This window comes from Phytophthora sojae (assembly GCF_000149755.1).
Source record: "Phytophthora sojae unplaced genomic scaffold PHYSOscaffold_1, whole genome shotgun sequence".
NCBI classification, from domain to species: Eukaryota; Oomycota; class Peronosporomycetes; order Peronosporales; family Peronosporaceae; genus Phytophthora; species Phytophthora sojae.
The window spans coordinates 1,698,701-1,721,268 of record NW_009258115.1 but is presented as its reverse complement, the minus strand read 5'-3'; the positions used below and the strand labels follow the sequence as shown (position 1 = coordinate 1,721,268).

Sequence of the window (22,568 nt, the reverse complement as noted above, 5' to 3'; positions counted from 1 at the left end):
GATCACTGGCAAGATCAACAATGAGAAGTCGATCTTACTCTTAGACACCGGCGCCGAGGTGTCCATCGACGTGGACACCGCCTTTGCTCGTAAGGTGGGGTGCGATGTCGTCACTTGTCAGAACCAGAAATGTGTGGGAATTGGCGAAAGCGTGTACATGACGGAAGGAAGGACCAGGATCAAGGTTACGCTGGCGGGATCGCTGGTGTATTTCTTCGATATCTGGGTTGGCGATCTATCAGGACAAGAGGCGATCCTGGGTATGGACTTTATGGTTCCAGCGGGGATCCGCCTCGATCTTGTGGACGGCTCTATCTGTCTCCCCGACGAAGTCAAGATCCAGCTTAGCGGACGGCGTCAGCTATACAACGACAATGTCAGACACGTGTGTATAGATCAGGGAATGCAGATCGCGATCGGGGATTCGATCGAGCTTCCGCTACGAATGAAGGTGACGGATCGAGAAAAGCTATGGGTCACCCGTGGAGATCGTTGGGTGCCAACCGTGGTCCGAGGACCCGGCAGGATCAGATATCTCCAGGTTACCAACATCAGTGACAAAGATCTTGTCTTGCATCGGAATGAACGGTCGGGATGTGGCTGGCCGGAGATCGAATACCCCGGATCCCAGGATATGTGTCGATTCGATCTCGTCGATACATGGAATGGCAGAATCTAGCCTTTCAAGCCACGATAGATGACCGGCCGACGGGCCAGGGGGCACCAGCGGAACCTCCAGTACCTGCCGTCGAGCGACCGATTTATCCAACGTCCCGAGCCATTCTCCAGAGACGCAAGGTATCCCCGATTGCCGATCAATCGACGGGTCCACCCGATCCACCAAGCGAACCGGAGGCAATGAGCCCTGATCCGGGGGTGGCCGTCGTTGATACTCCTAGATCAGGAGGCAGACCGTTGCAGGACGGTGATCGCGTGACAGAGGAGTCGGGGTCGTCAGCTTCAACCGTCCTCGTCGGAGATCCACCAGACCCACGGTCGGATCATGTTGAGTCGGTGTGTGAACCTTCCGGATCAGAGGAGGAATGCCCTCCAAAGCGGAAACAGGTGGGGCTGGACTCCCAGCCTTCGCCGACCACGGATCAAGCGTATGCACCGATAGATGACGCGAAGCCGCAAGATGATCGTGCTGGCGATCCAGAGGGGAAGCCAGATCATGTGGACGCCGGTGGTAAAGCAGCTGAGAAAGGCGAAATCGTGTCCCCTCACTTGCCATCGGCCGATCAGGTCGACGGTTGTGCCGTCGAACCAGATCTTGGGGGCGGGAGTACCGATCGGACACACCCTTTTGCGGTCTTAGCTGTGGAACAGTCGAGATCAAGTGACGATACAGCAGTCGACGGTGTTCCTGCATCTGAACGACTGCCGCAACTGGCTGAAGACTCGTCGATCGTTGGAGGGGATCAGTCGGACAAGGAGGCCAAACCCACTTCAAATCGGGACGACCTCATTGCATCCGAACCAGATCGAGATGTTGGCGCTGATGATCAGGTCCATTATCACGAGGGCAGGAATCTGTCAGCAGAAGATGTCGAAGGTGAATTAGCTGTGCTCCTGAAATTGTGATCTCGACGACGGATGAGGTGACGATCGATGATATCAAGATGGGAGATCTGGAGTTCAACACCCCGGAGGAGATCGATCGGCTGCGAAAGAAGATCTGGCACAGGAATCACCTGCTGATCGGCAAGGGCAATCCACTTCCCCCAGCAGCCCGGGGCGTCACCTGCGACATCGACGTGGGCGACGCGAAGCCGATCGCTCAACGCGTCCGGAAAGTTGCCCCTCAGTTCGTGGAGAAGGTGTCCGAGCTGATCAAGGGATTATTGTCAGCCAAGATGATTCGGAAATCTCGATCACCGTGGGCCTCGCCGATTGTCGTGATCATCAAGAAGAACGGCGTGGATATCCGACTCTGCATCGATTATCGGCTCGTCAACAGTCTAACCAGGCTGATGGTATATCCGATGCCCTTGATCAACGATTTGCTGGAGGATCTGGATAAGGTACTCTGGTATTGCTCTTTGGACATGGCTAGTGGATTCTGGGTGGTGACAATGACCGATCGAGCTCATGCGATCTCGGCCTTTATCACCCACATGGGTCTGTTCGAGTGGAACCGGATGCCGTTCGGCTTGAAGAACGCTCCTCAGATCTACCAGCGACTTCTGGACGACGCGTTGTATGGGTTCACCAGGATCCCGCGATCGTCGGGCTGTGAAGTCACTACGGACTTGATCGAGTCAGGAGAACCAGAAGATCCGGGGCGTCCATCAGTGCTAGGTCGCAGATCGTATATTGACGACATTTGGTGACGGCCGGGTCATGGGACGAGCTGTGTGATCGCGTGGATCACCTGCTGGACGCTTGTGATAAGTGGAACCTCTCGATCAGTGTGGAGAAGAGCTCTTGGGGGATGCGTAAGGTGGACTATCTGGGACATCGGGTGTCGAACGACGGGCTAGAGGCCAATCCGAAGGATCTCACGGCTCTGACTGATCTGCCGTTCCCCGGATCACTCCGATCGATGCAGTCGTTCTTGGGCAGTCTCAATTATTACAGCCGTTTCTTGGAAGATTACGCGATCTACGCAGCGATCCTGTACGAACTGCGCGAGGTGGACTTCGCCGAGCTGAAGAAACGCCCCGATCTGCACCAGATCCTGGATCGTCAAGTACTGAACTTAGTGGATACGGACCCAGTGAACCCCGATCGGACTCCATCAGTTCCTGAAGTCGGTGTAGCCGATGAACGCTGGATCCGTGCTCATCGTGCCCTTTCGACCCTGAAGATGAAGATCGCGACGACACCGATCCTGCGGCACTTCGATCGCAATCGGACTCCGGTCGTGATTGTGTATGCCAGTGACTGGGCGATCTCGGCCGCATTGATGCAGGAGCACGACCAGATCTATCATCCCGTTACTTTCGCCAGTCGAACGCTGAAGTCGAATGAACTGAATTACAATGTGGTGGAGAAAGAAGTACTGGCGCTGTTACGGATCCTGGACCTGAACTATAACATGCTGGTTGGACGATCCATCCGGGTCTTGACCCGACACTCGACGTTGGCGTGGCTGTTCCGATCATCTGGTCTTCGAGGCCGATTGGGCCAGTGGGCTGCACTCCTATCGTCCTGGACACTGGAGATCACGAAGTGCACCAAGGGAGAGGACGAGATATTGGGGGCGATCGCCGCTAGTATTACGCCTCGATCGGATCTGTACGACGCGTTGATCGCGATCGCGCCGAAGAAAGAACCCCGGCGGAAGATTCAAGCCCCGATCCCGACGGTGCGTGCGGACGAAGAGCTGCTGGTGATGAGTTTCGATGGATCCGCCCGCGTCAAGCGAGGCGGGGCGCGTACACTGCAATCTTGTGGAAGTTACCCGAATGGAGTGTGGTGAAGGCTTGATCGGGCTATGCCGAAGGGCTGACTGTTAACGAGGCGGAGTATGATGGTCTGTTGTTGGGTTTCGACCTCCTGGACGGCATAGGTCGAGGCAGGTTAGTGGTCTGCGGTGACTCCAACCTGGTGATCCGACAAGTACGGGGCGAGATTGACGGCAAAGCACCTAAGCTGACATTGTTGAAGCAGAAGGTGCTGGATCAGCTACGGAACTGGCCAGATCACGAGCTGTTACATGTGAAACGAGACTGGAACGGAAGTGCGGACAGCCTGGCCAGTGCAGCACTCCAACGTGAAGGGGGCGTCATCGTCGAGGAGGATGCCGATCATGGGGATCTAGTGACACTGAACCGACTTGATGAGATCCTGGTCGTCCGGTCGGATGAGTCGATCGCCCGACTATCTCCGACGACAACCCGATCGGGCACCAGATCACGGCCGAACCCGACCGTCATGCAGGAGGAGTTCGTGCGAGGGTTGCGGATCGATCGGATTCGTCGAGCACAGGATGAAGAAACGTGGATCGCGGGTATGAAGAAATATCTGATGGGAGATGTGGCTGATGTGACACAGGATGAGGCCCGATCCTATGGCAACCTCGCAGCGGACTACGGGATCGACGGTGATAATCTGCTGTTCTATTGCCCACCCTCCAAGCGATCGGATGCAGATCGAGATGGACTGATGAGACTGGTGGCACCGGAGACGCTGCATCAAGACATCCTGCATCACTATCACTCCACTCTGGAAGGTGGACACCAAGGGATCGGGCGTACATACCAGCGGATCCACGATCACTTTCACTGGAGAGGTCTCTTCAGAAGTGTGCAGAAGTACGTCGGCGAATGTGTCGACTGCGAGACCGGCAAAGGACGACCCACGATCAGGGGCGAGTCGCCGGGAAACATCCAGGCGACATACCCGTTCCAGATCATAGCGATGGATCACATACCTTCGCTACCCAAGTCGTACAAGGGTACTACGGAATATTGCTACACCAATTAGAAAATGGTATTTTCATAAAATTTAATATTGATTTATAATTTCATAATAAATTTATCAAAATACCATTTTCGAATTGGTGTGGCAATTTTACATTTTCATGGTATTCTTACGGTGATACCGATTCATATTCGTTATTTTTTGTTTCTAATGCCAGCGTTTTCTTTTCTGATATCTTCAACATATTTCACAATATATCTTTATTAACATACAGAATGTTCCGCTACCTGGATTTTATTTTTGGATTGGCAAAATTTCAGGATGTAGATATCCAGAAATATTAGGTCAAATTCATTTTTGTTCATATATTCCGAAATTTGTATATGTTATTATTGTAGTTTAAAATTCTGATTTGTTAAAAAATGTTCATAAATTATATTTGAAATTCCTAATTTATATAAACTTTTAACAGTTTGATTAGTATTTACTAATGAAATAGTTGGTATTTTTAATGATTATTAGTATTTTTTTTAAATGAGGTTCTCTTTGATTAATTATTGTATCGATTGCGATAGAAGGAGAATCATTAGCTTATACTAATAAAGAAATATTACCGTTTATATATGGTAGTAGATATAATAATTTAAAAACAGGAAAAATGGGACTTGAACCATGGCCCTTATGAGTTGGGCTACACACGTGCTACTGGGTCGATCTGTTCACGGGATACGTGATCGCGAAGGCCAGTTCCTCCCGAACGGCGTAGACGATCGCCGAATCTTACGAAGAGTGTGTGTTCCGGCGATTTGGTGCTAGCGAGGTGATCAGGCACGATCGAGAGCCGGGATTTATGGCTGACTTCTTCCGCGCCTTTAACAAGATCCTGGGTATCCGCCAGCGAGCGACGATGGCAACTGCAGAGCGAATGGTACAGACGGCGACGAGGGCCCTGAAGATGTTCGTGGAGGATCTGGATTAGAGGGATTGGGATGAGTACGCAGAGCGATTGACCTTCGCGATCAACACGGCTCAGGATCGGGTCCGTGGGGACTCCCCATTTTATCTGATGCATGGATGGGATCCTCGATCGACGCTCGAGGCAACGATACCTTTGGGTAGTACCCGGACTCGGGATCGGGATCCTCGACAGTGGCGTTATCGGATCCAGAAGCACTACGATCAGGCTCAAGTCAGGTGAATGCTCGACTACGCGAGGCGATCGCGGATCGGGCCGATCGACACAATGAAGAAGTTCGACCGCACTCGATCGAAGCTGGATCTTAGGTGTGGCTGTACCTAGATCGAGTGAAAGAGGGGTATGCCCGGAAGTTGGCCCACCTGTGGCACGGCCCGTTCCGTGTTGCGGAGAAGATGAACGAATATACGATGAAGCTTCAGATCGCTGGTACGGACTATCACCTGTTCCCGATCGTGCATGTTTCGAAGCTGAAGCTGGTCAGGGACTTCCCCGATCGACCGCAGATCGCGCTCACGGTGGACGCAGCGGATCGACTCGATTTCGACGAAGTCTTACTTCCGGAGGACAGCTGGGCCCCAGATCGAGACGCGAATGAGTACGAAGTAGAGGAGATCACGGATATGCGGACGGGTCGAAGGACGCGGTACGACCGGACTTATCGAGAATTTCTGGTGCACTGGAAGGGTGACGACGAGCCTGACTGGGTCGACGAAGCTGATCTCAACTGTGGAGCTTTATTGCACGAGTTCCTTCGAGATCGCGTGAACCGGAACCGATTCAGCGCGATGCAGTCTCGCGAGGAGGAGTGAGATCGGGTCAGCTTGGTGAGAGAGAGGGATGACGGATCGACGGGGAGGCCGTTGATCGGAGGAAGGGGTTGTATATGAACGAATGAGTGTACGTGAGTGCAGATCGGACGGTTATGGAGTGAGTACAGGAAGACATGAGGACAGATCTTGGCCGATCGAATTAACAACGAATGGATTGACGGGGAACAGTGGAAGATCAAGGAAGAATGTGGGTTATTACGATGGAATGGATCAATCTGAGTACTTCGCGCTACGTGTATGGAAGATCGGCCTCCGCGTCACTCCTATTCTTGGGGTGTGATGGTCGACTGGCTCGGTATTCGCGGAAGTCGATCGTGGAGACGGCAATCATGTCACGGCTGGTGTTGGGCGCCGACGTTGGGGTTGAACTTGTTGCGGAGACGCGGGATCCGCTGGGCTGGATGGTCCTGGGGGTGGGCGCGGTACTGGTTCCGCCAGGGATCATGGGTGTCGGCCTCGATCAGCGCCGTACGGAGGTCAGTCGGTTCGCCTTGGTGTTGGGTGGGGTTGACGACGTTCGCAGCGCGAGATACCACGCCAGGATACCAGGTCACAGCGTCCCGCTGTCGCACCGGGATCTGCAGGAAGAATGGGTCCAGCAACAGATCGACGTCCGCCCACATCTCTCGCATCATCGGCAGCATATCGACGAGGAGTCGGCGCCACCGATCATCGAGGCGGATCCGTCGGGCACGACGATCGCGATGGTATCGCTCGACGATCTGATCCCGACGCTGGGCGGCCGTGATCGGGAGATAATAAGTTGTTTCCCAGAAGGCCTGGCGATTCTGCTCATCGAACTGAAGATAGGCAGTGGCGATCCGACCCAATCGGGTTCCGGCGCCTCGATGGAGTGCCAGATCGAACGTCAACGGATCGGCCGAGTTCTGCAGCGCCTGCCAAGGGCGATCGGCCATCAGCGCGGTGATGTTAGGTCCGGTGATCAGGTCGTCTCGATAGCCAACCCCGGCCGCAGGCTGTGCAATGCCCCGAACGACGAGCGGGAAGAGCCAGCCCCCGGGTAGGATGAGATAATGGGTCAGCGTCGACAGGATCATGCCGGTGATCTGTAGCTGTCCCAGCAGGATCGAAGGCCAGGGGTCTGTATCAGTCTGAGCAAGCGCCCTGGGGGCGTTGAAACCCGGGATCATGGTACCGATCGGGAACAACGGCGGGACCAGACGACGACGCCCCGGCGATCCAGGCGGAGAACCGGGCGGCGGCGATCCAGGTGGGGAACCAGGCGGGGATTCCGGAGACGTCGGTCCAGGTGAGCCATGACGGGACTGATGCGTTCCGTGGGACGATTGGGAGCGAGCCGATCCAGATTGGGAGTGAATTGACACGACGGAGGGCGATCGCGATTGCGAGCGAGCCGGCGAAGTGTGGGTACGGGCCGGCGAGGCAGATTGACGGCGGCGAGCCTCCGATCGGGATCGAGCTAAGGCTGCGAGAGCATCCTGATCAAACCCCTCCGACTCGTCTTCTTATTCGTCGGCTCTTGATCGGGCCACTCCGATTCGAAATTTTCCTCGTCGGTCGCGGATCGGGCCGGAGACGACTCGTCCTCTTCCGACCGGTCTTCCTGCGTAAATCGAGGGGGCGAACCTGACTCTTCTTGGTCCGATCCCTCTTGATCGTTCAGATCGGAAGGCGGTTGATCCGCAGTAGGCACCTTCTTTGCGGGTTGATCTTCGGCGGGCTGGCCCCCAGCGGGGAGTTCATCGTCATGGCCGGGTAACGAAAAGGAAGGCGAGGGAGACCGAGCGGGCGATCGACTCGTAGACCGACTGCGTGGTGGAGGCGCCGATCGGGCACGTTTGTGGATGTGCCCGACGGAGTCCGGAGATCCAGAGCGACTGCGGCTGCGACGGACAGGCATGGTCGGCGCGCACTGGCGAAGTCCAATCCACCGAACCACGCGAGATAAGGCGTCGTCGACATTCTCGAGATCCTCGTTGGATCGATCGCTGGCGCGCCGCAACATAGCGTAGGCGTCCTGGACGTCGATGAATTGGGCGTCTTGGGCACGGATCGCTTGTTGCGCGTTTTCGAGACACGATCCTGTAACACAGCGACGGCATGAGCAGCGATCGACAACGGAATATGCGACACGGAAAGTTTACGTACGGAGATCGGCGTTCTCTCGGAGCGCAACGTCGCGGTCCTGATGAGCTTGATCGACGTCTTCCACGGCAGCGGTGGCTTGGTCTCTCGCGGTATCTTGGGCGGTACGCATCCGATCCAGCTCCTCATTCACCTGGCGGAGGGCAACCTTTCAGTCGATCGACGTCGGGCGTGGGTCCAGTGGGGGGCGTCGGGGTTGGAGCGGCCGGAGCGGCCGGAGTGGCCGGAGTGGCCGCGGCTGTTTCGGCCATCCGAAGGGCAGTCTGGACCCGATCGAGGCTACCGCGTGTAAGGTCCAGCTCGTGGATCACCTCGTCCAGCTCGCGCTCTTGCTCGGAAACTTGCGATCGGAGGTCCGAAATGTCCGCCGTGGCGATATCGAGCTGGTAGTCCAGTCGATCACGATCGGCACTAGCAGTCGCGAGGTGGGCCTGAGCGCGTCAGCCGACGATCCAGAACCTGGATCTCGGCGGCTTGCTGGGCTATCTGATTCCGGAGGCCTTGGATCAGCTGCAGACCTTGACCCTGGGCACTCTGCTGAAGGTCCCTGGCTTCGGCCTGCAGACGGCGGATCTCTGCCTCTTGCGCCCAGCGGTGGCGCTCCAAGTCGTGTAGGTTCGCGGTCAGCTCGCGCACGGTGTCGTCCGGGCGCGCCCGGTCGCGGATCATAGTCGATCGGGAAGCGTAAGCGCATGCCAGCTCATCTTCTAGGCGGGCGATTCGGCGGGCAGCGTCGGAAGAAGCCGCGGCATGACGGGAGGCCGTCGATCGCGTCGATCGAGGGGTCGAATGAGTCGACCGGGGCGAGCCGCGTGTCGAACCGCCGTCGCCCGACGGACTGGGGGAATGTGCCGGAGGGTTGGTCGGCGGTGCGTCTATCTGGAGTAATCTGCGCTTGGGGCGGCGAATTGGAGAATGACCAAGGTCGAACTGTCCGAAGTGAGCCGCCGTGCGACACAACTTGCGGCCCGGGGGCGGATGTGGAGAAGTGCTGAATAAGAATTGTTCTCCGAGAAAGGCGGCAGGGCCGATCGACTGGAGGCGTGGGAGATCGGCGATCGAGAGACAGGCAGCAAGGATCTTCGGATCAGAAGGAGTTCTTCGGGAGATCTCAGGTGGTCCGATGACGCCGGCGCGTAAGGCAGGACATGTGGCAAGCCGGATTGTGGGTGATCGTGCCCGAACCGCGGCGTGATTCGTGGCCGACCCAAGTCCGGATCGACGACAGAAGCCGCGGATCTGAGATGGCCGAGGACAGAAGGTGATAGATCGGCGGCGCATGGCAACCGGCATAAGTCATCGATCGGGAGTGGATCGCCGATCGAGATCGACCGCGGATCGCCGATCGGGGTCGATCGTGGATCGGGAGCCGATCGTGGGTCGCCGATCGGGGTCGATCGCCGATCATGGCCGATCGGAGTCGATCACCGATCGGGTCCGTCGTGGATCGACCAGGATGGGACGCACATGGAGGACGAAGTCGGGGCAAGAATCCAGTAATCGTGTCGTTGTAGGAGGGTAAGCAAGATGGTAGCATTAGGGAGAGACCAGCTAAACATAAATCAGAAGAAAATTTGCACCAAAGACCACAAGTCCCCTCAAGTCACCAAGTCCCAGGAACTACATTGGCCTCGGCAGTGTCGACACTTTGGGTAGTGAACTAGCGGTACGGTAAAGACTGGATTAATACATTGACCAGCTTGACCTACTCTAGTGATCTATCTCTTGTGGGCAAGTCCCCGATCGACCGGATATTAGTGCTTGGCCGGCGATCGTTTCTCCTCTCGATCAACCTCGATCCCGCTAGAGGAAGCGGTAAGCAGCTCAAGAAAGGAAGGAACACACCCGGAAAGGCAACTACAGGCCTTGGATCAACTCCAGGCCGACCGATCGCAGCGAACAACCCTCGATCGGAGCGTATACTCGGACGCAGAGCAAAGACTACCGCGCTGCTCCACAAACTATCCCCGCGTCACGCCAAGACACTCGATCTTCACCAAGTGCTGCATCTTTGGAGCCCCGAGAGAGCAGATCCAGCCCGCTGACGGGTACACAAGGTGAGAACAAGTTCAGCCGATCACGGATCGTTGGGGAACCCCCTCCGTTAGTCGGTGTCTGGGCGCTGGTAGGAAGCTCGATCAGCCCTTAACCAGATTTTGGCCGATCCCGCTACACCACATAACCAGTAGTTGCTCGGATCCTGGTCGCCTGTCATGTCCACATACTTGCCCACCAATACCTTGATCTCCTTGGCGAGGTCCAGCATGGGCTCGTAGAAGTCCTCGATTGGCTGTAAGCCCTTCCAGGTGACGAGTAACTCGTAGTCACTGGTGGCTTCGTTCCAACGGTGCTCCTTGAGACTATCCACAGCAAGCAGGATACCTTGAGATGCAACATGATCCAGCAGTTCCTCTGTCACTTCGAGGCTGTCATCCGCGTACATCTTCAAGCGTGAGACATGAACGTCCTGTTCGTCACCTGTAACCAAGTGCTGTACGCGAAACGAGTGTGCATCAGCTCGCACCACTCTGTAGGGGCCAATCCAAGTCACCTGAAGCTTGTTCCCGTGCTTCTCGTCGACGCGAGACCTTAAAACAAAGTCACCCACTGCAAAATTCACGAGGTTTCACCGCGCTGGCGCTTCTTGTTCAGCAGGCGTTGCTTCTCCCTCTGGTCTCCGACGTCCTTGTGCATCTCGTGTATACTGCCACGCAGCTTATCGAGGAACGCGTCGATCGCATCACTGTTAGGAACAGTTTGTAGCTCATCCGTCTCCGGCAGGTAGAACTCCTTGAGTGGCGTGGGGCACTGCAGGCCCGTGAACAGCTCCACCGGCGCACGGTTCCCCAGCGATGGGACAGCCGTGTGGTTGAGACTTGATTGGGCCATGGGGATCAGGTACACTCAATCCTTGTAGCTTATCTTGTACTCCAGGATCATCGCTCGCATGACCTGCAGTATGTCTCGGTTGGCCCGTTCGACTGAGCCATTTATCCAGGGACAGTAAGCTAGCGTGAACGATTGCTTGGATTTCAAGCGACGACACAACTCCGCAACCACTTCATTCTTGGAGTGCGTGCCATTATCTGATACCCATTCAGGCAGGATACCAAATCGAGAGTGCCAGTCCAGCAGGGCTTCAGTCACCACGCTACTGTCGGCTATGTCGGCCACAACCAGCTCGCAGTAATGGGTCGCGTGATCCTTGAGAACTAACAGGTACTTGCTCTGGCCATAAGACTCGCCCATGTAGAGGAAGTCAAAGTGGAGGACTTCATTACGAGAGCTGCACTTGATCGTCTTGCCCCACGGCCTGGGGATAATCTTTCCCCCTCGCGAATGCTGACACAGCAGACACTGGCCAACAAACGAAGAAACCACCGCAGAGAGGTGCTCGAAAGCAAACAGACGGCGCAAGTGTGCGGCCATGGTGTGTTGCTCACGATGTCCTTGGGCGCCACAGTGTGTCACGATACACAGCCGCTGAATGAGATCCTTGGCCTCGGAAGGTACCCAAATCTTGTCATTAATCATGAGTAGTCCGTCGGCGTTCCGTTCGGCGTCCACGGGCGCTTCAAACTCGGACTGGGTGTCAAACAGCTCCACTAGAGTAGGTCAGACAAAATCCTCAGCATCAAGGGGGCGCAGAGGTGCCGGGCTTCGTGTCTCCGATGCCGCCGGCTCCGAGTGACTGCGCACAGCTTTCAAACGCTTGACACGAAGCGTAGGAGTGTGATTTCCAGCCCAGCGTGAGATCATATCCGCCCATACATTGGACGGACCAGGAACGTGCTCCACTACATAGCGGAAATTGACCAGCTTCATCGACCAGCGCAGCAACTTGCCCTTTATGTGCTTTTTGATACTCTGATGCGGGGCAAACACATGGATCAGGTTCCTGTGATCTCAATACATGCGAAATGGCTTGGGCCTCAGCAACAAGTAGTCCAGTTTGTCACAGGCCGTGACGATCGGGAACACCTCCTTCTCGATCACGGTCCAGTTCAATTGGCTGCCACTGAAAGTGCCGCTCATGCAGTACAGGGGACGATGCTGCTAGTCCGTAGCAGGCACCCTTGGGTCAAAGTTCACGACTTGAGTTACAATGAGCGACCAGCCGACGTCGGACGCGTCCGTGAATAAACACGTCGTGGCTGTGTCATCAGGAAAATCTATAGAGTAGCCGCCGTCGCTAACATCTCCTTCATATTGTCGAATGCTTGGCGCTCCTCCACAGTCAGCTCCAGCTCGATACTAGCAGCTGCACGTTGAGTTCGCCTCGTGGTGGCGAGCGCTGCGTCGAGGCGTTTCTGCAGGGGCGCTATCTGTCTGGCGAAGTCAACAATCGACTCCCGTATCCAGTTGATAGCACACACGAACTGCTGAAGTTCACCAGCCGTCTTGGGGTACGGCATCGCTCGCAGCGTGTCGATACGGGTTGGATCATGCCGCACGCCCTGGTGATTGATCAACCTGCCGCACCACTTCACCTCAGACTGGTACAGGCTGCACTTCTTGGCGCTGAGCTTGAGCCCAAATTGGTTCGGCAGCGAAAAAACCTCGGCCAGATAGGTGTCAATACCGTCGGCGTAAAGCAACAAATCGTCGATCCAGATCAGGAGGTGCTCGTACAGCAGACTCGTGAAACAAGTCTTCATAGTTTTCTGGAAAAAGATGGCTGCGTCGCTGCAGCCTTGTGGAACTCGCCTCGGCGTGAAAAGTTTCTCGTCCGTCATGTAGGAGAGGAACTCCTGGCACATCTCAGCGAGGTCCAATTGCCAGAAGCCCTTAAGAAAGTCAAAGAGCCCAAAGTGTTTTTTACCACGTGCATTCTCCAAGACTACCGAAAGTATCGGCATGACAGCGGCCATCACTTCAGGCTCAGCTTTAGCCAGTCGATAGTCCGTCGTTTAGCACAAGTCCATGAGATCAGCTGACTTCTTGACGGGCAAGACGGGACTCGCCCAGCGACTTTGGGGGTTCTCATACACCATTCCTAGATACACAAGTCGAGCGTTAAACTCACGCAGGAAAGTGCGGATGTGCGGCGGGTACTTCCGGGGCTTACACTTCGTCGGGCGAGCCCCGTCACGGAGTCGCACTTCCAGCGGCGGCACATTTGCCGGCGGAACAGCGCGCAACTCCAAGCGCCAAACATCGTAGGCGTGCACGATTGTGGGTAGCTGCTCCACTCGGTCGGCTGGGAAACCATTCTCCACAGCGCGACTAATCAATCTCTCCACTGCGGCGAAAATGTCGTCATCGCTTGATTCTGGTTGGCCAGTGCTAAAAGACAGGTCGTCTGCCTCCAAGTCAATTGAGTCGTCGCTGGTTTCATCATCACCACGGCCAGCCAGCTGCTCCAACTGCTGGTCAACATTAATGCCGAGTGTAGTTAGCAGGTCATTGCCCACTATGAACTCCCCGTCGTCCACGTCTGCGATGAGGACGTCCACAGCATCCATCGGCTCCACCGGACCCGCTGCGGTGTGGATCAAGACGTGAAGCTTGACCTTCCATTCGGCCGTCACCCACGTCGATCTAAAAGCCTGGCTGCGCACGGAGGTGTCCAGCCTCTCGGCTTCCAGGGTGGCATCGATGGCACAGAGCTGCTGCCAGTGAGACCGACCAATGATGGTAATGTCGGACCCACTATCCGGGCAGTACGGAACCTCAAGCACTCCGTTCAGCGTCACCTTGCGGTCCGTGGGCGGAAGCATCTCACCGAGGCGCTTGACGCGCGCCTTCTTCGACTTCTTGGCATCGCGCAGGCGTCGGAACAACTCCTCCTTCTCCTCGGTGGTCGCTTGAGTGCACTCACGGAGACAGTGCAGCTCATTGCACTTGGGGCAAGGTCCAGGTGGAGGCCGCGAACTCTTGCCTCTTGATGGCTTCGAAGATTGAGCACTGGTGCGGGGAGCCACCGGGGTTGTAGCTGCAGACGTCACCTCTGCCAACGCCTACTTGTCGTTGCCTTCCCAGCGCTTCTTCTGATTACCCGTCGCAGGCTTCGGGGCTCGTGGCGTATTTTGAATGCACCCGGCTGTGGCCTTCTGCAGCTGCTCGTTCAGACGCTGGTATTGGCGCTCATGCTCAGTGGCCTTCTCCACAATCAGGTCAAAGAGGCACCGAGGGTCAGTGGCCGCAGCCTTGTGCGTGAAACGCACGCACTGCTTCACCTCCTTCTTGAGGGCCGCCGGCTGCAAAGATGCCACCAGGTGTTTGCACTTCGCACGGCTCCCATCAGCGTCTTGGAAGCACTCTTTCAGGCCGTTGTCCATCATGATTATGTTGAATGCTCTGAAATAGTCGAGGACACGGGCGGCGACGTCGCTCTCGCAGCTCCTTCTTGAACAGAGCCTTGATGTCGGGTAACGTGGAGGTCTTCACGCTGTCCACGATGCTCTTGATCTCCGCGAGCAGCGCGCCCTCCGCTACGTCGTCCACAGGCAGGTGCAGCTTGAGGTCGCAGAACACGTCGAGCAAGTCGGACTCGAACGCATCGACGACGGATTCGACGACAGCGTCGTAGTCCTCGCCGGAGACAAGACAGCAAGCACGCAGCTTGGCTTCGTACTCGCGGCGGTCGCGCATCCACTTCACGAGGGCCTCGTGAGAGATGGAGTCGATTCTTGGGGGGGGATCGGAGTGAAGAGTGGGACTGTTCCCGTCGATCCAGCGGTCGAAGCGTGGTTGCCATGTCTAGGGCTCGTCATGGCGTAGTAGTAGCTTGAGGTTGGTCCTTAGCGTTCCACTCAGGTGGCGAGGCACGCGAAGAGTGGAATGTACTACTAAAGAATTCTTTGTAGTGTATCCCGGGTGAAAGACCAAAGTTGAACACCGGCGATGCGGGGGCTGAACCCGCACGGAATAGTAGTCGAATGTATTGATCTAACCAAACAACCACTTGCGTCGTTGCTTAGCAAATTGTGAAGTGAGGTCGAGTGGCGGATGCCGACTCTCTCTCAAATGCAGAGGGCATCTCTTGCTGGCGTGTCCAGTCAGCTTGAAGTGGCTTCAAGCTGAGAGACGGACTGAAGTGGTCAGTTCCCAGGAACTGCTCCGATCCACAACAGTCGAGCCCAAGAGAACATGTTGCCTCGTTCACTTATTCCTTATGCAAGCTGGGTCAGGCACTGGCAGCCTGACCGGCGATATAACAGATAGCCGACGTCTGGCAGCGTTGGACATCTTGGTCACCTGTGATCTTCCTCTGGCGTGCACGACGAACACTCATGGTGGAATCAAGCTCGTCACGCCTGCATCCACTACAGATACAATTGAGCACCACCCATTGAAACATGAACAGCGCGTGCAATTACAGCTAATGAATTTTGCTGTCAAGTGAAGTAGGGAAGGGAGGCATGTTCGATTGCGGCGGCTACTCGTTCTAGCTATCCGATAGTAGGTGATGGTACATTGTCTGCAATGATTTCGAACACGACCCACTGTCAAATACCTTTTGAACCAAGGTTATCTGCCAAAATGCACACCCTTTCACATAGAGACAGCACCACAAACTGTTGCTAGAGCAGGGAGCCGAACAGAGCACGGGGTAAGGAACCAAGTCATGTCATGATCCAGAGCTGTGAATGTTTGGTTCAGGTCTTTCGATTCGGTCTCACAATCAACATGTTCAAATCCTGGACCTGATCTGCATAAGAACCAAAATAAAGGCAACCGGAGTAAACGCACACGGCGTAAACGTTTACCTGACGTGCCAATTGTAGGAACCGATTTGCAAACGCACTGGCTCAGTCATGTTGAGACCGATATCCTATACACGCGCCATTCCTACCTATATACTTAAATATACAATTTTCTTGGGTCGGGTTTGTACTCGTAGGCACAGTAGTTAGTGGTCGAAGGGATTCCTCCAACTAACACCAGCGTCTTTGCCATGACAACCAACACGCACTCAACTTTAGTCCCTCTTGATATGCGTGATGGTACGAAAGCAGCTAACTTAAAGGAAATAAGAGCTAGGTGTGAATATTCTCGTTTTTTTGCAAACCGTGCAGAAAATATTACATCGGCCGTACAGAAAGATATAGGGGCACATATTGAGGGGGACGCCTGTACGGTATATCCAAAAGCAATACTGTTCCCGTACGGTTTTGGCAGCCACCAGTAAGAATGGCAAGCTGACGTACAACAAGTACTGTGCCTTTCACTTCTTTTGGCAAATCGGACTTCGGAAAGGGCTCGCTTAGAGAGGGGGCTAGGTTATTACGTCTGTTTTGACGGTGATTGGCACCACGAATTACCTTCGTACTTAAAATAACATCAAATTTTACCCAGTCACAGTAGCGGAATTCTCAAATTTCCTCCAATTATATAGCTTCATGCTACACTCTTGTGAAGACCTACGGAGCTAGTCACAAGCTCGGGAAAAGCTTGAATGGCCGACACTCGCCGGGCCATTTTAGGTTTTCGTCGCTACAGAAGAGTCAAAGATGACCTACTCAATTGACATGCGTTGGAGAGGGATCGTGCTCATGTACGTATATTCCATAGACACAGCGACAGTAGCTAGTGTTCTAGGTCTATCGGTGCGTAGTTTAGGCCGCTGGTACCGTCGCTTTCGTACGACAGGAAACGTACTGAAGAATGAACCAAGGGCCAAGACGTCAAGATGGCCAAGTGAGGTGTGTGCATTTGTACGATCGTATGTACAAAACCACCCTTGCTTCTACTTCGAGGAGCTGCGCCTCGAGCTGCGAGCTAACTTCCGAGACACGATCAGTCTGTCGGACTCAACTATCTGCCGAGCACTTCGCTTCGACCTCAACCTAACCAGGAAGGTGCTCACAAAGCGGGCACGAGAATGTGTGCCTAGTGAGCGCCGTGAGTATGTCGCTCGGCTTCTGCCCTTCTATAGTGGCCCCGACCAGCTCGTCTTCATTGACGAAACGTCCAAGGACGGAAGGTATATTTCATACTTGAAGTTTTATTACTGGGAATTACTGACCTAACCAAATTGATGCCTATCTTAATGCTCGCTAGATCTCTTCTTCGTCGGTATGGCTGGTCAACCCGGAATACCCCTGACCATGTGACCCTACCGTTCAGTAGGGGAAAACGAGCGTCCATTTTGGCCGCAATGGACGTGCAGGGCTTCTTTGGGTGGGGCAATGTGGAGGGTACGTTCACGCGTGTTAATTTCCATAACGTGTTTAAGGAAAAAAATCATCCCATTCCTCAACCCATGGCCTTTGCCATGCTCAATTGTGATCATGGACAATGCCAAGATCCACATGTACAAGGAACTACAAGAGCTCATCTACGCAACAGGGGCTTTATTATTCTTTTTGCCCCCGTATCTGCCAGACCTGAACCCGATTGAAGTAGGGTTTTCCCTCCTAAAGCGCTGGATTCAGCGGCACGCCAACATGGCATTTCGCGAAGACCCACTTGCCGTGCTGAATGTAGCGATGTACAAGTGTACTAGACAGAAAGAAGAAGTGGGGCAAAACTTATGTAGTCATTGCGGATACAAACCAAATGACTTAGCGATAACAAGCTAATCTAGTACACACGCTCGTTCGAATGTGTGTGGTTTTCCTCTTATTGCTCCATCGATTCGACATTCGGGTCTCTGTGCTCCTTAGAAACTCCTGCTTGCCTCACCGTAATAGCTTCGCTCTGCATTGGAGTCGCGTCACGAGGCTAGCATCCTGACTCAGCCGTAGAGATCTAGAATCGGAAGGGCGCCTCCTATGTCTGAGCAAAGCGCACAATCGAGAAGCACACACACACCATCAAGCCAAAGGCGCATACACTGACTCCCAACGGTCGCTGCCTCGCATTACCAGCTGTGCTTACCCTTGTCGCCTCTGTGGACACGTGTACGCAAGTCACATGCGCACCGACATGCCTTTTAATCGCGCTCACCCTCACCCTCACTGCACCTGCGGATTGGCACACACAGCCCACAACCACGCGCACATTGCCTCTCAGCGCAGACCGCTTCTCGTCACCAGCTGCGCTCGTCCTCGCCTCCTTTGTATCTGAGCACACACAGGCCACAATCACACGAATACACTATCGAGCATATCACCCCTCAACCGCAAGCTGATTTGCATTTGTAGTTACCCGCTGCTGAGTCACTTGCCGCTTGTATACGGCTGTTGCTCAGTTCGAACCAGACGCCACATGCGCGCACGTAGTAATACCCACGGGAGGAATCGAACATCCGCCCCCCCCCCCAAGCGGGACTCTGCCGTTGAGCTACGTTGGTGCTGGAGTGTACGCTCGCGATTGGGTCTGGTCGCGAGAGCGGGCGGTTGCGGTTGCACTTGAGCCGGCGAGAGTTGGAGTGTGGGCCACGTGTGTTTGTCGGCTGTCCAGTCACATGTTTTATCCAATCAGGACAGCCTTTAATTAAGCCAATTTTTACTGGTCCATCTTTCAGATTAGGAAGACCAATCTATGCTCAGAACCCCTCCGGAGCTATCTCTGAAGGGTGGCAAAACGACAGAAAGGCACAATACATCTAAACTAATGCGTCATCAGGGAAGGATGTATCACCTACCTCAAGTTTTACGGTACGGTCCGTACTTTGTATCAAAAGCGTGGGGGATGGTTCCGTATAGGATGGGGTTCCAGCGATAACTATGGCATTGAACTTCGCTCACAGATGCGTGAAACCAGCCAGTCTTGAATAAAACATACTCCGGCATCTCTCCACTTCTCAATTTTCTGTCGACAAACAAGAGCACGCTGAAGTTAGAAGGAAACCCAAAAAAAAGCAGCAATGCGTAGGCAAAACATTCTACTGTTGTTTGTCGCTCTCTACTTCGCTGCCGTCGATGTCGCTACAGATTTGCAGATCACTTTCGACTCGACTGATAGTGTGCGCATCCCGACGAGGCTGTTACGAGCGCAAGAATCTGCGGACGTGGGAAACGTCAACAATGCTTTCCCTGCCGAAGGTGAAGAGCGGGGAGGCAATGGAGCGTGGGTGTCGGGACTTGCGGAATTGGACAAGAAGGCGTCGAGGCTGCGCAAGTTTGGCATGCGATTTACGCGCTATTATGCAGCAAAGTCCCTGAAGACAAGCTGGCCGTCACCTTCGAATCCCTAATGCAAATTCCTGCCCTGAAAAGCCCGGCCGAGACCATGCAGAAGTATAAGTTCAAGCAGAAGGAAACCCCAGTCAGCATTGGAAAACTGCTGGGCATCCCTCACAATTCGTCTCTGACGACCGAGCGTGGTCCAAAGGACGCAATTCTCAACGCGTTTACCAAGATGTACAACCGTGAAGGTACACCGTTGACGAGAAGCGCAACAATGCGCTAGACGCCACTCTCAGCAGCAACCATAGTCGCATCCACGCGTGCTACGCACAACATGGCTAACGATCAATGCACAATATTTGCTACATGTACATGTACCTATGGAGACTATAGGATGAACTGAATTGTCACCACACAAATCGACTCACAGCGCTCTGACAATTTGACGTAAATACAACGCTTCAGCAGCACTTGGACGTGCACTAGGCTCGACTGGGACGCACGCATCGCCCAATTCTGCGAAAATAGAGAACTGTAGTTTCTGGATCGGTTTTGGACTTGGAGCTACATAAAATCCGGATTATCTCAGATAATCCGGAAATATATTACGGATAAAATACCGGCGGATACTCCAATACTTAACTCCAGTGGAGCTATCGGGTACCCCTGTAACTCGAAGGAGTCTATTTTTGGAGCAACGCCAAAAGTTGAAGTATGGGTATTTTGAGAGGAGACGAAGGCGAGGCTGAAAATGGGTTTCTCGGCGAGGAGAGGTCATGGCTTTTGTTACTGGACACAATACGACCGACACCAAGGAAAATCGAGCTCTCCAAACCAGTTGTGTGTGCGTAGCTGTCTGGTTTTCCCCGCCGAACGGCTCCGTATGGATGCGGCATCCGGTGGCGGGGGTTTTCCCACGCTAAGTAGGATAGTTAGTGGTGTGGTGTAGCGGGATCAGCAAAATCTGCGAGATTGCCAATCCAACTTACCAACTGCGCCCCAACACCGACTTACGGAGGGGGTCCCCCGATGATCCATGATCTGTGTGCTGAACTGGTCACCTTGTGTACCCGTCGGTAGGGCTGGATCTGCTCCTCTGGTGTCTGTTGAAGCGTCCGAGCCTTGAAGACAGAACAGTCCGGGCGAGACGCGGGGATGTGGGTGGAGCAGCGCGGAAATCCTCACTCTGCTCGCAGTAGTTATTCCTAATCCAGTGGTAGTCGACTTGGATCGGGCGGCCTGGATCTGGATCCGGCCGTGGGGTTGCCTTTGGGTTGTTCCTTTCCTTTGCCTTCGTAGGTCTTCCTTTGCTGTACTTGCCGCTTCCTATAGCGGGATCCGTAGATGTTGAGAGTGGAGGATGCACCCGGCCAAGTAGTAACTCCGGGTGGATCGGGGATCTGCACTTGCAAGTAGGTCACTAGGAAGGTTGCAGAACTAGCCAATGTATTATCCAGTCTTAACCAACGCTAGATCCACTACCAGAACCTTGCTAAGCCGTGGGGCCAATGTACTTCCCGTTTCCAGGCGAAGGCGATGGCGAAGGCACTTGCGATGTATAAGGCAAATTCAACACTGATTTATGCTTAAGTTCAATCCCATCCCAAAGTCCTATCTTCCTATGGATCCTGTCATCCCATCTGTACCTACTGACTCTATGGAGCTTGCTCACATTCCTTGCGTGTCGCTTGATTACCTACGCTGTGCCATGACCTTAGATCCACCGCTCACTTCCATCTGAGTCCGAATCAGAATCAGATCTGGATTGGATCGGATCGCCGATCCACTTGACAGCTGCATCTGTTGGATCTTGGGATCTCGAGGCATGGCGTTGCTTGGGCACACATTCGTGACGTCCGGTCGTATTCGTAGTGTCTTCCGTTGCAATCTCTAACATCTGGTACGGGGCCCGATCCGCCAGTCTGGTGGATCCGTCGCGGAGTCTGGATCCATCATTCTGCCGATCACCCTTTGTCCCAATTTCTTGGATCCTGCTTCTCCACAATGGAGCAGCGCAATTCGTGTTCTTGAGGCGTGACCATCAAGTGCAGGCTCCGTCAACGACATCATCGCTGCGCTGACGCGCTCGACCCAACTCACCGCTCCCTGGGCTGGCCTCTCCAGCCCCAGACTCGGACCGACACCGCGACCGAAGCTTCGCGCTGCGACGATCCTCGACTCGGCTCTCCGAGGCCGAGTCTTTAATGCGAATGGACTGCTCCTCTTTGCCCCATGATCTTGACGAGCGGAGAAGGTCCAGAAACTACAGTTCTCTGATAGGGGGCTCAACTCTGAGAACTACACTTGGGCGAGACCCATCATGACACGGGGGCCTGATAGGACCCCTCCCAACAACACGCTACTTTTCATCTTGGTCCTGGACTTGTAGGAAGATCGTCTGAAGTGTGCCTGAGTATCTACAAACATTTACAGCTGTGGTCTGTGTGGTGTAGTGATTTGGCGGTAAACGACATTCGAGCTGACGACCAAGCTTCGGTGGCGACCCGAGTCGTTGGGACATGTTCAGCAACGTTCGGCGGATGCTGATTGGCCATTCTGGACAGGTGCCGAAGACTCGTCGACACCCAAGTTCGAGACCCAGGACTTCAAGTACGATCCGAACTTACAGCGAACTTTGACCCGAGATCCGCACTTAAGACGACCGTTCGAGCACCGGCAACTGCTCCAAGTCTTCATCGTCCAATAGAGTCATCGAGAGGCCTCTTGGGGCGTCGAGGAGGCTCTGAAGGGTCTGTGGTTACTTGGGAAGATTCAAAACGGACGCGTTTATACTAGATATTTGTATTGAGCCATAGGAAAGAGAAGATAGAACAGATAAGTCCTTTGGGCAACAAGAACAGAACAGCTTTTCCTCCCAACCACTCAAGGAAGACGTCCGGGCTATCGGTGAGTTCCCGTAGCAATTGGATAAACCTGTTGGTAGGATTATGACTGTCGGTGGACGCGCCTGCTAGTATCGTAGCGTGCGTTTACCCGTGGTCAGGCCAAGAAGTGGCCGTGTATACGAAGGGCGAGTCATCGCCGAGTAGTGGAGGAGCGAGAGCGCACTCCATTTATCCTTCCCGTCGGAGTATAGCTCCGGCACCCTCGTATCAAGCCGTGACTGGCTGGGACCCTTCCTTCCTGAGGGCCTGCGAGGTTTATATTGTGTGTGAGAGCGTGTCAGCATTTGCTCGTGGCTGGTGACGCTGGGTTCCCGTCAGTTGACTAAGCGGAAACACGGTG

At 54.4% G+C, this 22,568-nt stretch overlaps 3 protein-coding genes across 3 annotated transcripts; 1 reads left to right on the top strand and 2 right to left on the bottom strand.

Moving 5' to 3' along the window:
• Positions 1–6,509: 6,509 nt before the first annotated feature.
• Positions 6,510–8,973, bottom strand: PHYSODRAFT_257355 (hypothetical protein; the record flags this gene model as incomplete). Its single annotated transcript, XM_009515971.1, has 5 exons — positions 6,510–7,618; positions 7,648–8,241; positions 8,308–8,400; positions 8,438–8,735; positions 8,764–8,973. 5 exons carry the CDS (start codon positions 8,971–8,973, stop codon positions 6,510–6,512), a joined length of 2,304 nt encoding a protein of 767 aa, XP_009514266.1.
• A 4,715-nt stretch (positions 8,974–13,688) lies between these two features.
• PHYSODRAFT_407707 (hypothetical protein) lies at positions 13,689–14,177 on the bottom strand (the record flags this gene model as incomplete). Its single annotated transcript, XM_009515970.1, has 1 exon — positions 13,689–14,177. A coding segment is annotated over one exon (489 nt), but the record flags the coding sequence as incomplete, so codon positions are not given.
• A 4,883-nt stretch (positions 14,178–19,060) lies between these two features.
• Positions 19,061–19,390, top strand: PHYSODRAFT_284038 (hypothetical protein; the record flags this gene model as incomplete). The annotated part of the gene is made up of 1 exon (XM_009515969.1): positions 19,061–19,390. The coding sequence occupies one exon, from the start codon at positions 19,061–19,063 to the stop codon at positions 19,388–19,390; it is 330 nt and encodes a 109-aa protein (XP_009514264.1).
• Between the last annotated feature and the right edge of the window lie 3,178 nt (positions 19,391–22,568).